At 50.9% G+C, this 12,500-nt stretch overlaps 3 protein-coding genes across 3 annotated transcripts; all 3 read right to left on the bottom strand.

Moving 5' to 3' along the window:
- Positions 1 to 593: 593 nt before the first annotated feature.
- On the bottom strand, positions 594 to 968 carry LOC311120895 (histone H2B; the record flags this gene model as incomplete). Its single annotated transcript, XM_084195453.1, has 1 exon — positions 594 to 968. The coding sequence occupies one exon, from the start codon at positions 966 to 968 to the stop codon at positions 594 to 596; it is 375 nt and encodes a 124-aa protein (XP_084051579.1).
- Positions 969 to 4,559: 3,591 nt separating this feature from the next.
- On the bottom strand, positions 4,560 to 4,970 carry LOC311120890 (histone H3.2; the record flags this gene model as incomplete). The annotated part of the gene is made up of 1 exon (XM_084195449.1): positions 4,560 to 4,970. The coding sequence occupies one exon, from the start codon at positions 4,968 to 4,970 to the stop codon at positions 4,560 to 4,562; it is 411 nt and encodes a 136-aa protein (XP_084051575.1).
- A 478-nt stretch (positions 4,971 to 5,448) lies between these two features.
- On the bottom strand, positions 5,449 to 5,835 carry LOC311120886 (histone H2A; the record flags this gene model as incomplete). The annotated part of the gene is made up of 1 exon (XM_084195445.1): positions 5,449 to 5,835. One exon carries the CDS (start codon positions 5,833 to 5,835, stop codon positions 5,449 to 5,451), a length of 387 nt encoding a protein of 128 aa, XP_084051571.1.
- Between the last annotated feature and the right edge of the window lie 6,665 nt (positions 5,836 to 12,500).

Genomic DNA, 12,500 nt, shown 5'->3' with positions numbered 1-12,500 from the left:
CATATATATATATATATATAATATACATTCATATTATTCACCACCTTTTTATTCTTGCCATCATCATTCTCGTTCACATCATTAGGGTATAGTCCAATGATGGAGCATCCATTCACTCCATCCGTGTCCTACCGATTCAGGAAGTCAACTCAAAATGACTATCTGCTCATTAGACGATAAAAGGAATTTATTTCCAATCAAACCCAACAGACTGCCTTTTTGATTTATTTATTTACACCCTTTGTCAAATGGTGCCATTTTACATTGCCTTCACCTGGAATAGAGGCCGACAAACATGGGTTACTATTCAGCGCGCAAAGACACCAAAAAAGGCGCGCTAAACCCCTACGCTGGAACGGGCAGGGGAAATGATACAATGTAGCCGCTCTCCGAGCCGGCGCGCGCCGCCCATTAAACAATGATACAATGTAGCCGCTCTCCGAGGCGGCGCGCGCCGCCCATTAAACAATGATACAATGTAACGCAGCCTACCTACGCATTCATTCGGTGGCGATGGAATTGCTTTTTTTACTGACAGAGTGGGTGGCTCTTAAAAGAGCCTTTGGGTTAGTAGAGCAGTCCAAATGCGCTGTTTACTTGGAGCTGGTGTACTTGGTTACGGCCTTGGTGCCCTCGGACACGGCGTGTTTGGCAAGTTCACCGGGGAGCAGCAGGCGCACCGCGGTCTGGATCTCCCTGGAGGTGATGGTAGAACGCTTGTTGTAGTGGGCCAGGCGAGAGGACTCTCCGGCGATACGCTCGAAGATGTCGTTCACGAAGGAGTTCATGATTCCCATGGCCTTGGAGGAGATGCCGGTGTCGGGGTGGACCTGCTTCAGGACTTTGTACACGTAGATGGCGTAACTCTCCTTCCTGGACTTTCTGCGCTTCTTGCCGCCCTTCCCTGCGGTCTTGGTGACGGCTTTCTTGGAGCCCTTCTTGGGCGCTGACTTTGCTGGCTCGGGCATGATGATGTCTCGTTGCTTCTCAGAAACGAATGAGGGGGTGAAGGGCGCTTACCCGTCTTATGAAGAGGAAGCTAAGCAAAGTCAGCGGCCGTAGACACTCCCCTGCTTGCTTGCTCCCTCCCTCCCTCCCTCCCTCCCTCCCTCCCTCCCTCCCTCCCTCCCTCCTCTCTATAGCCTATGCTCTGTGACCGATGGGGAATTGTGTGTTTCAAAAGGGGGGCTTTAATAGGTGTCCAAATGGCACGATTGTTGTGCCAAATAATGCTGGTGATAGAATTGCCCACTTTGGCACCGTCAGACATAGGGCTCCCATTTTGGACTGTGTGTGTGTGTGTGCGCGCTGTCCCCCTCTTTTCGAGCCACGTCTACCGACTCGTGGTTGCTTTATGTTGTCCAAATTCCACTATTGCTTGACCCAAAATAATAACGTTCTTACACTTTGCCACTGTCAGATATAGGCCTCCCTCTGTGCGCTAAAAGTGGACGGGACATTAGAATCCTCTAATTAATACTCCCTGTCCACTCGAAGTGGCTCATACTTTCTTACTAAATTGCATACTAAACATTTTTTGTTATATATAACACTACATGGAATGGGCCCATTTTAAGCGGATGTGGGTGGCTCTTAAAAGAGCCTTTGGGTTCGAGTCGGGGTGTTGAGGTTCCGAAGAGAGTGGGTTTAACCGCCGAAACCGTACAGGGTGCGTCCCTGACGTTTCAGAGCGTAGACCACGTCCATGGCGGTAACGGTCTTCCTCTTGGCGTGCTCGGTGTAGGTGACTGCGTCACGGATCACGTTCTCCAGGAACACCTTCAGGACACCGCGGGTCTCCTCGTAGATCAGACCGGAAATACGCTTCACGCCGCCGCGGCGAGCCAGACGGCGGATAGCGGGTTTGGTGATTCCCTGGATGTTATCGCGGAGAACTTTGCGGTGACGCTTGGCGCCTCCTTTTCCGAGTCCCTTGCCGCCTTTGCCTCTTCCGGACATGGTGTGTTCGCTAGTTGAGTTCAAGTGAATGAATGATTTCAGCGCCGGTGCGCGGTGCGCTATTATCTGCGTTTGGTCGACCTGATTGAGGCCGGCGGCACAGAAAGCGCGCCTCTGTTATATGTTCGGAGGCGTTGCAAAGGGGAGGGCGCTCGTTCTAGGGGACTAGGGAGGAGCGATTTCAAAGATGACGTGAAAGCAACTAACGTGCGCGGGAAACATACTCAAATACTGATATAGGCTATGTGGAACACAAGGCCAAACTGTGACAACTGGGAGATCAGCTAGTACACTGTGTCCCTCTCCTCATATTGTTGTTGTTGTTGTTGTTGTTGTTGTTGCACCTGATTCTACTCATTGAGGACTTGGTAATTTAGGTGACAGGTTGTTCAATCAGCTGTGGCTGTCCAGGCCTACAAGAAAAATGGGTCCTGTTGGGGGTAGCCTACTCTACCGCTGGAGTTGGGAAACACTGAAATGGAAGGGGGACACGCAGTGAGCAAAACTCCTAACCACATAAAAACACAGACACTTGAGATCATTAAGAGCTATAAGGAGTCCATCAACTACCTGGTCAGTCAAGTCATATAGGGGGGGATTTCATGGCCACCTGCTGGAGCAGAAGTCATGTTTGCCAACACTGGCCTTAAAATCATTAGGAGCTATAAGGAGTCCATCAACTAACTGGTCAGTCAAGTCATATAGGGAGGGATGTCATGGCCACCTGCTGGAGCACAAGTAATGTTTGCCAACACTGGCCTTAAAATCATTAGGAGCTATAAGGAATAAATCAACTCATCATTCAAGTCATATAGGGAGGGATCTTAGCACCACCTGCTGGATCAGAAGTACCCTTCACCGTAGGCACAAGAGAGCCATCATCTCTCAACCGGTGCAATTTCCATAAGTATGTGGTAATAAAACAAACAACGACAGCTCCTCATATAGGCAGTGGTTTCACACATTTTTCTCCAAGATGTTCAAACGTTCATAGATGACCAGCAGGGTCAAATAATAAGCACAGTGGTTGTAGAGGTTGCAACAGGTCAGTCAGTACATCAGGAGTAAATGTCACTTGTTGTTAGTGTTGTAGTTCCTATTTCTACGGTGTTGCCTACCTGCAGCAATCATGATTTACCTGCAGTGTTGATTGCAATTACGTAATTTGTCAACTCATAATAACAGATGTTTTGCAAACCGTTGATGTTTAAATAAATGGATTCCCGGTGTCCGGATACCTTTTCTCTTAAGGGATGTGATTGAGTGAATCCAAAGTAAGTTGGTCTAAATACATAATAGGATGAATCATTCAGGTAAAATAACACAATGTCTATTTGAGTCGAATCAACGTAATATAATCCTTTTTACGTCTCTATCATCTTTACTCAATGTATTGGACCACATCAACTCAACTTACTCAAGCTTATCTACTCATAAAAACAAGCAAAAAGATCTACTCAACAATATGACGTGTGCTTTTGTTGACTGTAATAGCTTGAGTACATTCCACAAAGTCATTTTTTACAGTGTATCTAAAGACACGTTTGTTGTGGTGATGCACTTTTTCTTTGACGTTGAACTTGCATTGAACAGACAAATCCATTTCGTTACAACCCTTTTGTAGTATGACTTAGGAATATTTGTTGATGATCCTAATGTCTATGCGTGAATAGTGATTGGTTGTTGGTGAAATATTGCTGAGAACCCATCATTTCCTGGCCTTTTTTCACTATTGAGCTATTTTGAAACATTTGTTTTGCTATTGGATTCATAATGGTGACCTGGGACAAGTAATTAGTGAAACCAGAGTTCAGCAGTTGCCATTAAAGCGATCGAACCAAGTCATCCTAATAGGCTAGTATTAGCCTAAAGCAGGGTTTCCCAAACTCGGGCCACATTTTGGGAGTTTTTGCCCTAGCACTACACAGCTGATTCAAATAATCAACTCATCATCATCAAGCTGGGAGTATTAGAATCAGTTGTGGAGTGCTAGGGCAAAACGCAAAACGCGCACCCCTTGTGGACCCCAGGACCGCGTTTGGGAAACGCTGGCCTAAAGAGCAAATGCTGAAAGGGACTCACCATGAGGTGCAGTACCCACATTTAACCACAAGATGGCCTCCGTGCTCCATTGTAAAGTTTGGGCCTCTGCATGAGTCTCTCAGCAGCACTGCAACATGGGACTTTCAAAGTAAGTTGGCATGCAATGTTTTTTCTGGACTGCATGCAAGGCTATTATTACACACAACTAATAGTGTCAATTATTCATCTGAACACAATTCTTGTTACTATTCGGCCTATATTATCACTCGTTTCTTTTTCCCCTCCTTTGTAAAGCATTTTACTGTGTTACTATATAGTTCAAAGGAAGTGGATGATGCCAGATGGTTGTGTATATACACACACACAAACATTGAAGCTAGACTTCAGGCAACTAAAAAGGTGCAATACGTAGCTTTTAGACGTGTTAGTGAACAACATACATGGTGGCTAATGTAGAGGTGCGTGTATACATGGAACAATTGTGCCTTTTTGATGGAAATATGGAGGTGGCTCTTAAAAGAGCCTTTGGGGGATATTCGAGTTCAGGTCATCCTCATTTATGCGCGCTCTCCGCGAATACGGCGGGCCAGCTGGATGTCCTTGGGCATGATGGTCACCCGCTTGGCGTGGATGGCGCACAGGTTGGTGTCCTCGAACAGGCCGACCAGGTAAGCCTCGCTAGCCTCCTGTAGGGCCATCACGGCGGAGCTCTGGAAGCGCAGGTCGGTCTTGAAGTCCTGGGCGATTTCTCGCACCAGGCGCTGGAAGGGCAGCTTGCGGATGAGTAGCTCAGTGGACTTCTGGTAACGACGGATCTCTCTCAGAGCCACGGTGCCGGGCCTGTAACGGTGAGGCTTCTTCACACCGCCGGTGGCCGGGGCACTCTTGCGAGCAGCCTTAGTGGCGAGCTGCTTCCTGGGGGCTTTGCCACCGGTGGATTTGCGAGCGGTTTGCTTGGTTCTGGCCATGGCGCTGCTCTGACAGTCGGGAGTATAGCCTCGAAATGCCTATGTGAAGTTTATAAAGCCGGCAGTGGCGCCTGCTGATTGGACACCATCTCCCCACCACCCCGATTGGCCCGTTTCGCAGGCCTCCTCCGTTGGCCATTGGACGGGAGGCCCGGCCTCTCCAAAACTCAAACTCCCGGTGCGCGCGCAATAGGACGCCGCCGGCCCTTTACGCGCAATAATAGTCGCCAAAGTCAAGAGTGACAGCTTATAGGCACGTATCATCTAATGCTAGCCTGCTATGGCAAATGAGGCCAAGTAGGTGTTGTTGTTCATGCAAGGCCTCATGTGGGCACAGAATGTCGAAATAGTTGTGTATACACCCACTCAATGTATTGCGGTCATAGAAAGGTACTTTGCGCTTTTGGAGAGCTAGGTGGTTGGCTCTTAAAAGAGCCTTTGGGGGTTGAGTAGTCAAGTTGAAGTCGCAGTAGCGAATTTACTTGGCTTTGACTGCCTTCTCGGTCTTCTTGGGGAGTAGGACTGCCTGGATGTTGGGCAGCACACCACCCTGAGCGATGGTCACACCGCCGAGCAGTTTGTTCAGCTCCTCGTCGTTACGGACGGCCAGTTGCAGGTGACGGGGGATGATACGAGTCTTCTTGTTGTCACGGGCAGCGTTGCCGGCCAACTCCAGGATCTCAGCAGTCAGGTACTCGAGTACGGCGGCCAGGTAGACTGGTGCGCCAGCGCCCACACGCTCGGCGTAGTTGCCTTTGCGCAGCAGCCTGTGCACACGGCCCACGGGGAACTGGAGGCCAGCACGGGATGAACGGGTCTTTGCCTTCGCCCTGGCCTTGCCTCCGGTTTTGCCTCTTCCGCTCATATTGGTAGCTTGAGAAAGTCACAGAAAGTCTGAATGAGCCGCTCGCCACTTCGAGAGCCGTACATATACCTCGCCACAAGAGGCAACGATTGGCCACCGGGCCGGTGTGGCCTTATCCAATTGGAGCGAGGGACAGACAGATGGACAGACAGACAGCCCTAAGCCGGTTCCCACCCACAGGCAGCGAGTGAGAGGCTACTTTGTTTCCCTCCGACTTTGTTACTTTGTGTCATTTCGCGTGAGCGCCAAAATGTCCGAAATGACATCCACACATTATTTCTCTCCAAATGGGAAACAAACAGCTGGTGAGGGTGCACTCTTGAGTTTGAAATCGAAGCCACTATAGTATTGTTATTGTTATTACATGGCACTTGTAACACATCACAGCAGCCTGCCTCTGAACGGGAATAGCCGATTAGTTACCGGAGTGTAACTCCAGTTCTATGAGTGGAGCGGAGCCCCATAGGGGAGCTATGCTCCTAGTGGTTTACCCTCTGCCCTAAGGCAGATGCAGCCTGAAGCAAAATTATGCACACACCTACAGCCAATAGGAGTACAGGTGTCCCTATATAAGGAACCCCGTTCCCTCAATCTGCCTCCCGAGATATTATCTTCAGCGAGACTAGAGAGGGTCGGTAGGGCCTTAAGTCCTATGGGGCTCCGCTCCACTCATAGAACTGGAGTTACACTCCGGTAACTAATCGTTCTATATCGTGGAGCTCCGCCCCATAGGGGAGCTATGCTCCTAGTGGTTTAAGGCGGAGCGAAACGCTCCAAAATGTACTCCCTGCCGAGCCTAACACTTCCCATTAAAAAATGAAAAGGTCAAGCCCAGCAATGGCTGCAACCAATTCCCGCAGTACTGCGACTAAAAACCCATCAGGGCGTCACAATATACCGCGTCATCGGTTATAGACCCGCCCCATCTAGCTCAATGACAATGTCAATGGCTATTGGGCAGATCAATAGAATAGACGCCGTGCTAATCTGACTAGCAGATAGCCGTGCCTCAATATTCTATGGAACAAAATATACCAGTCATACTAAACTGAACCTCAGATAGATGACCTCACATTCTATCCACTCAATACATGTTTCTATATGCTGACACTGTCAGCCAGGAGACATGCCACAGAATATGCTCTTCATCCGAAGCGGACCTGATAGAGACCAGTCTATCATCCTGCTTCTCCCTCCTCTACCTCAAGATTCCCCTTCAGCTGTGCTGAGTGCAATCGAGATTGGAGTTTAAAAGGCTTATTCTTGACATAAGTCTTCCTAACCAGAGCGGACCTGATTGGAACCTGTCCAAGGTCCTGCTCTGTCCTCCTTTTCTAGCTCAAGAACGCCTTTCAGCTCTGCTGAAATTCGATCGAACAAAAGAGTTAGAAAACATGTCCATAATATGTTACTTCTAATAAAAGCGGACTTATGAACTTATTCACAATCCTGCTTTCTTTCTCTATTCTGCTCATGATCTCCCTTCAGCCACGCTGAGTACAGACCGAGCCAAAGAGTTAGAAGACATATCCAACAGATAGAAAACGGATAAAAGGAGACGGTGTCGACCATGACGCTGCTCTACAAATATCCTCTACCTCTGTTCCTCTGAAAAGAGCAGTAGAAGCTGCTACTCCACGAGTGGAGTGCGCTCTAATACCCTGAGGCGGTTGTTGCCCCGCCGCCTCGTACGCCGTCTCAATGCCTTCACAAAGCCAATGAGACAAACGCTGTTTTGAAAGTGGTCTACCCAATGCAGCCGCACCGTGACACACAAACAGCTGAGGCGATGACCTAACCGCCGCTGTGCGCCTAACGTAACACGCCAAAGCGCGTACTGGGCACAGACAGTGAAGCTTTTCCTCACTCCTCTCCCCATGGGGAAGGGGATGAAAAGCCCACAATTCCACGATCTGCGATCTATATGCACTGTTAATAACCTTCGGCACAAATGCCGGGTTAGGACGTAACACCGCTCTGCTCAAATCGCCATTAATGGCAAGGCAGTCGGGTCTCGTCGACAGTGCACACAAATCGCTGACTCGTTTAGCAGTAGTCAAGGTGAGCAACAGCGCCGTCTTGATAGACAGCATCTTGAGGGGTATTTGATTCAATGGCTCGAACGGCGACTTACATAGCGCTTCGAGAACCAATGCCAAATCCCACTTGGGCAGCGTAGCTCTAGGTCTTGGCCTAAGCCGTTGCGTTCCCAATAGGAAACGTTTCACTAAAGGGTGACTGAAAACACTTTTTCCGTTAAAACCTTCATGACCAGCTGAAATTGCCGCTGCAAACACTCGAATAGTGGAGGGCGATTTCTGCTTATCAAACATAGACTGTAGGAATGAGAGCACACTCTCTACCTGACAGCTCATGGGGTCCACGTCCTGTGTATCACACCATCGTGAGAAAACGTTCCATCTGCTGGTATACACCCTAGAAGTGGAACCGGCTCTTGCGCCCTGTATTGTTCTGATCACTGCATCAGACAACCCACGGCGCTTTAACCTGTCCCATTCAGGAACCAAGCCTTCAGTGGTTGGCCGATTATGGGCCATTGCCCTATCGAGCCTCCCGCCTGAGTCAACGCGTCTCGTTGATGTGGAATTGGCCAGGGTGGCGCAATCAACATCTGACTCATCTCTGCAAACCACGGAGCCCCCGGGCGATCGGGCGCTATCAGTATCACTGACAGCTCCTCTGACCTCACCCTGGCTAGCAGTGGGAGAATGCAAGACAGCGGAGGGAATGCATACAGGAGAACTTTCGGCCACAGGTAGTGCGCGAATGCGTCTCTTCCCAATGGCGGTTCGTCCTGGTTTCTCAGAGAGAACCATAGGGGACACTGCGCGTTCACACGTGACGCGGACAGGTCCACCTCGGCTCTCCCGAATTGTTCCCAAATCTGTAGAACAATGTCCGGGTGCAGACACCACTCGTCGTCTCGAGGACCCCCTCTTGACATGAGGTCTGCCCCTACGTTCAAGTAGCCCGGAATGTGTGCTGCTCTCAACGAGCGAAGGTGCTTGTGAGCCCACAGCCACAATTCCACTGCCGCCCGATGAAGGGCAGGAGACCTGACCCCTCCCTGGCGGTTTATGTGAGCTACTGTGGTTCGGTTGTCTGACCAGACCAACACATCGCGACCCCGAAGGGTAGACGCGAAGTGGGTCAAGACCAGTCGCACCGTTTCCAACTCTAGGAGGTTGATGTGACGACCTGATTGAGGCCATGCACCTCCTATCGCTTGAGACTGACATGTCCCTCCCCATCCAGTCAGAGAGGCATCTGTAAACACTGGAATGTAGGATGACACCTTGCCCATCGGGACTCCGTGCGTGAGAACGCACGGGTTCCGCCAATAGTCCAGGTCTGCTCTTAGCGAGAGAGGAACCACCACCAACCGATGACGTTGACGCACTGGGTCTAGTCTTAGTTGGGCGAACCACCGCTGTGCTTTGCGCATGTGCAGAAGCCCTAGCGGGACCACAGAGTGGGCTGCCGACATGAGACCCAAAAGTGACATGATCGATAGCGCCGTTACTGTGTGATTCGGACGACACTTCCTCAGGGCTAGTAACAATGCTGCCCTTCGAGGGTCCGAAATTCGCGCCCTCATCATTACAGTGTCTAGCTGTAGTCCCAGGTAGACAATCTGATGACTGGGCCAGGGTGCGCTCTTTTTCCAATTCACAGCAAACCCCAGACGTGTGAGATGAATCACTGTCTGTGTCGTGTGTGTGAACGCCAGCTCTGCTGACGGGGCGAGAATCAGCAGGTCGTCTAGGTAGGCTAATAGCCTTATCCCTTGACGACGCAGCGGTTCCAATGCCGCCTCCACACATTTGGAAAACGTTCGAGGTGCCAAGGCGTACCCAAACGGCATCCTCGTGAACTCGTACGCCACCCCTTGAAAGGCGAACCGCAGAAACTTTCTGTGGCGCGATTGTATCGGCACATGAAAGTACGCGTCCTTTAGGTCTATGCTTGTACAAAAATCTCCCTTCTGAACACATTCCAGTAGGCGTTTTGTCGTCAGCATTCGGAAGGGCCGTTTGGTTATGCTCTCGTTGAGAATGCGTAAATCCAAAATCGGCCTCACTCCCCCCGTCTTTTTTGGCACTAGGAAATAGGGCGAGTAAAGCCCCTTGTTCCTTTGCTCTCGGGGAACTACTGTGACCGCCTCCTTCGCCAAAAGTTCCGTAATCTCTGATCTCAGAGCGGCTACTTTGTCTGGCGTTTTCATCACCGTTTCCACCACTCCCTTGAACGGGGGTGGGGTCCGATGGAATTGGAGGGCATAACCCTTCTCTAACGTCTGTTCTAGCCAGCGTGAGAGGGTACAGCTTCGACGCCACTGCCAGCAATGCAGAGACAGCGGGTGCGCACGAAGCTGTGGTGCGTCCAGTAGGAAGGACCTGTATTCCTCTATGGCCCTCGCCGCCGCTATTCCCCAGCACTGGGTTGGTGGAATAGCCCAAGTCGGGCCCCCCTTGAAAGGGAGAGGATACGTCAGCTCGTTCTGGGTGAGTCGGGGGCTTTGATACGTTGGTTACGACCGTAACTCCAGTAATCTTGCCCTCCAGGAACGCAGCACGGGTCTGAACTGCGCTGTCTGAGGTACTGGCCTGAGACAGAGCGCTCTGCCCGGAAAGCGATTGCGTCATCATGTCATTGTCTGACTGAGACTGCCGCTTAACATGAGACTCATCCTTTACAGAATTCAATAGAATCTGAAAGGTGTGATCTCTGACTGACACCACACGGTGGTGCCACAATGCCTCTTTACTGGTCTTAGGCGACTGTTCAACGACACACTCAATATGTGGTGAGCTGCGCTCATAGCCATGGGCATTGACACGTTCAGAATAATTCGGAGGCGTCCATACCTTGGTTATACCTGTAACCCTGGTATTCCCGCTCTCCGTGAACGTCGCACGGGTCTGATCTGCGCTGACTGAGGCATTAGCCTGCAGCAAGGCGTCATTCCCGGCTAGCGGCTGCGTCTTCATGTCACATTGGGACAGAGACAGCTGCCTGCTGAATGTGAGGTATCCTGAGATAAGCCAAGACGGTGTCTTGGTATCTTTCCTCCCTTCACCTCCTGTGTGCGTTCAGCTCTGCACCTCTGGTGGGCTGAACTACGCTCAGTGTGGTGAGTATTAGCGCGTTCAGAAAGAAGTGGGGGCGCCGATACACTGGGAAACTTCGTCACCGTGGTAATCGGGCCCTCCGTGAACGCAGCATGGGTCTGAATCGCACTAACCGAGACCTTAGTCTGCGATAGTGCGCCATCCCCAACTAGCGGCTGCGTCATCATGTCTCCTGACTGAGACTGCAGCCTGCTATGAGAGGCACTCACTACAGTACTCCTTGGAGTCTGTAATGTGAGTTCTCTTTGAGATAAACCAAGACGGCGTCTAGGTATTATTCCTCCTTTCACCTCCTGTGTGCGTTCAGCTCTGCACCCCTGGTGGGCTGAACTACACTCAGTGTGGTGAGCCTGGGCGCGTTCAGGAAAAGGTGGGGGCGCCGATACACTGGGCACCTTCGTGACCGTGGTAATCGGGCCCTTCTTGAACGCAGCATGGGTCTGGGTCGTACTAACAGAGACCTTAGTCTGTGATAGTGCGCCACCCCCAATGTGGTTATTATCAGCGCGTTCTGAGAGAAACGGGGGCGCCGATACGTGGTTACGCCCGTAACCGTAGTAATCAGGCCCTCCGTGAACGCAGCACGGGTCTGAACTGCACTGACTGAGGCGTTAGCCTGAGACAGAGCGCCGTCCCGGATAGCGGTCGCGTCATCATGCCATTATCTGGCTGAGACTGCAGCCTGCTATGTGAGACACTCACTACGGCACTCCTAGGAGTCTGTAAAGTGAGGTCCTATAAGGTACACTTAATACCTTTTATATACCTGCCTTATGTGTGCATTCAGCAACGCACCATGGTGGGCTGAGCTGCACTCATAGTGGTAAGAGAGAGAGCGAGAGTGAGGAAGGTCGAACGCTCTCGGATGTATTATGGAAAAGGGGGCTCTTTCTTGACAGTGTCAAGTAGAGCCAACTCTTTATTACACACATCAACAAAAAACATTCTCCTCCATACACTCAACGGTAGAGTGGGGGGGGACAGTGGGCTCGGTCACAGCAGGCGCTGTGCCGTCTTCCGTTCTCTCCCCCTCGCCTGTCATAAACGGCGTCTCTTCTGGCCGCCCTTCGGGTGATGCCAGGATGACGCTTTAATGACCTCTCTCGCCGGCACCTCTGGCGCTGCAGGGGGGGGGCGAGGCCCGCTCCCTTGCTGCTGGAGGCCGCCGTCTGACGCCAAGCTGTAGCGAGAGTAACGGCCGCCCTTCCTCATATCCACTTCCGGGTTGGAGGGAATGGGGGGCAGCTTAATCTCCCGCTGTTTAGCAGCCCACTCAATGAGACCTGAGAATTCAGGCACAGAGAGGCTGTGGCGTCATCATCCAGGGATGTAATGACCTCACAATTTCCCGAAGGAAAAGGGGTGTTAAACATCTGGGTCAGTGTAATGAATTGTTCCAATAGAATATTCATTTCTTCCCCAATAGCCCTGTCATCTCCTGAGTCAGTGCCCTCAGATGATGCCTCAGCTGAGACTAACACTGATAGCACATCCTCAAGAGGAATATCCTCC

This window comes from Coregonus lavaretus (genome assembly GCF_964263955.1).
Source record: "Coregonus lavaretus genome assembly, contig: HAP1_SCAFFOLD_423, whole genome shotgun sequence".
Lineage (NCBI taxonomy): Eukaryota > Metazoa > Chordata > Actinopteri > Salmoniformes > Salmonidae > Coregonus > Coregonus lavaretus.
This window is presented reverse-complemented; position numbering and strand designations above follow the sequence as displayed.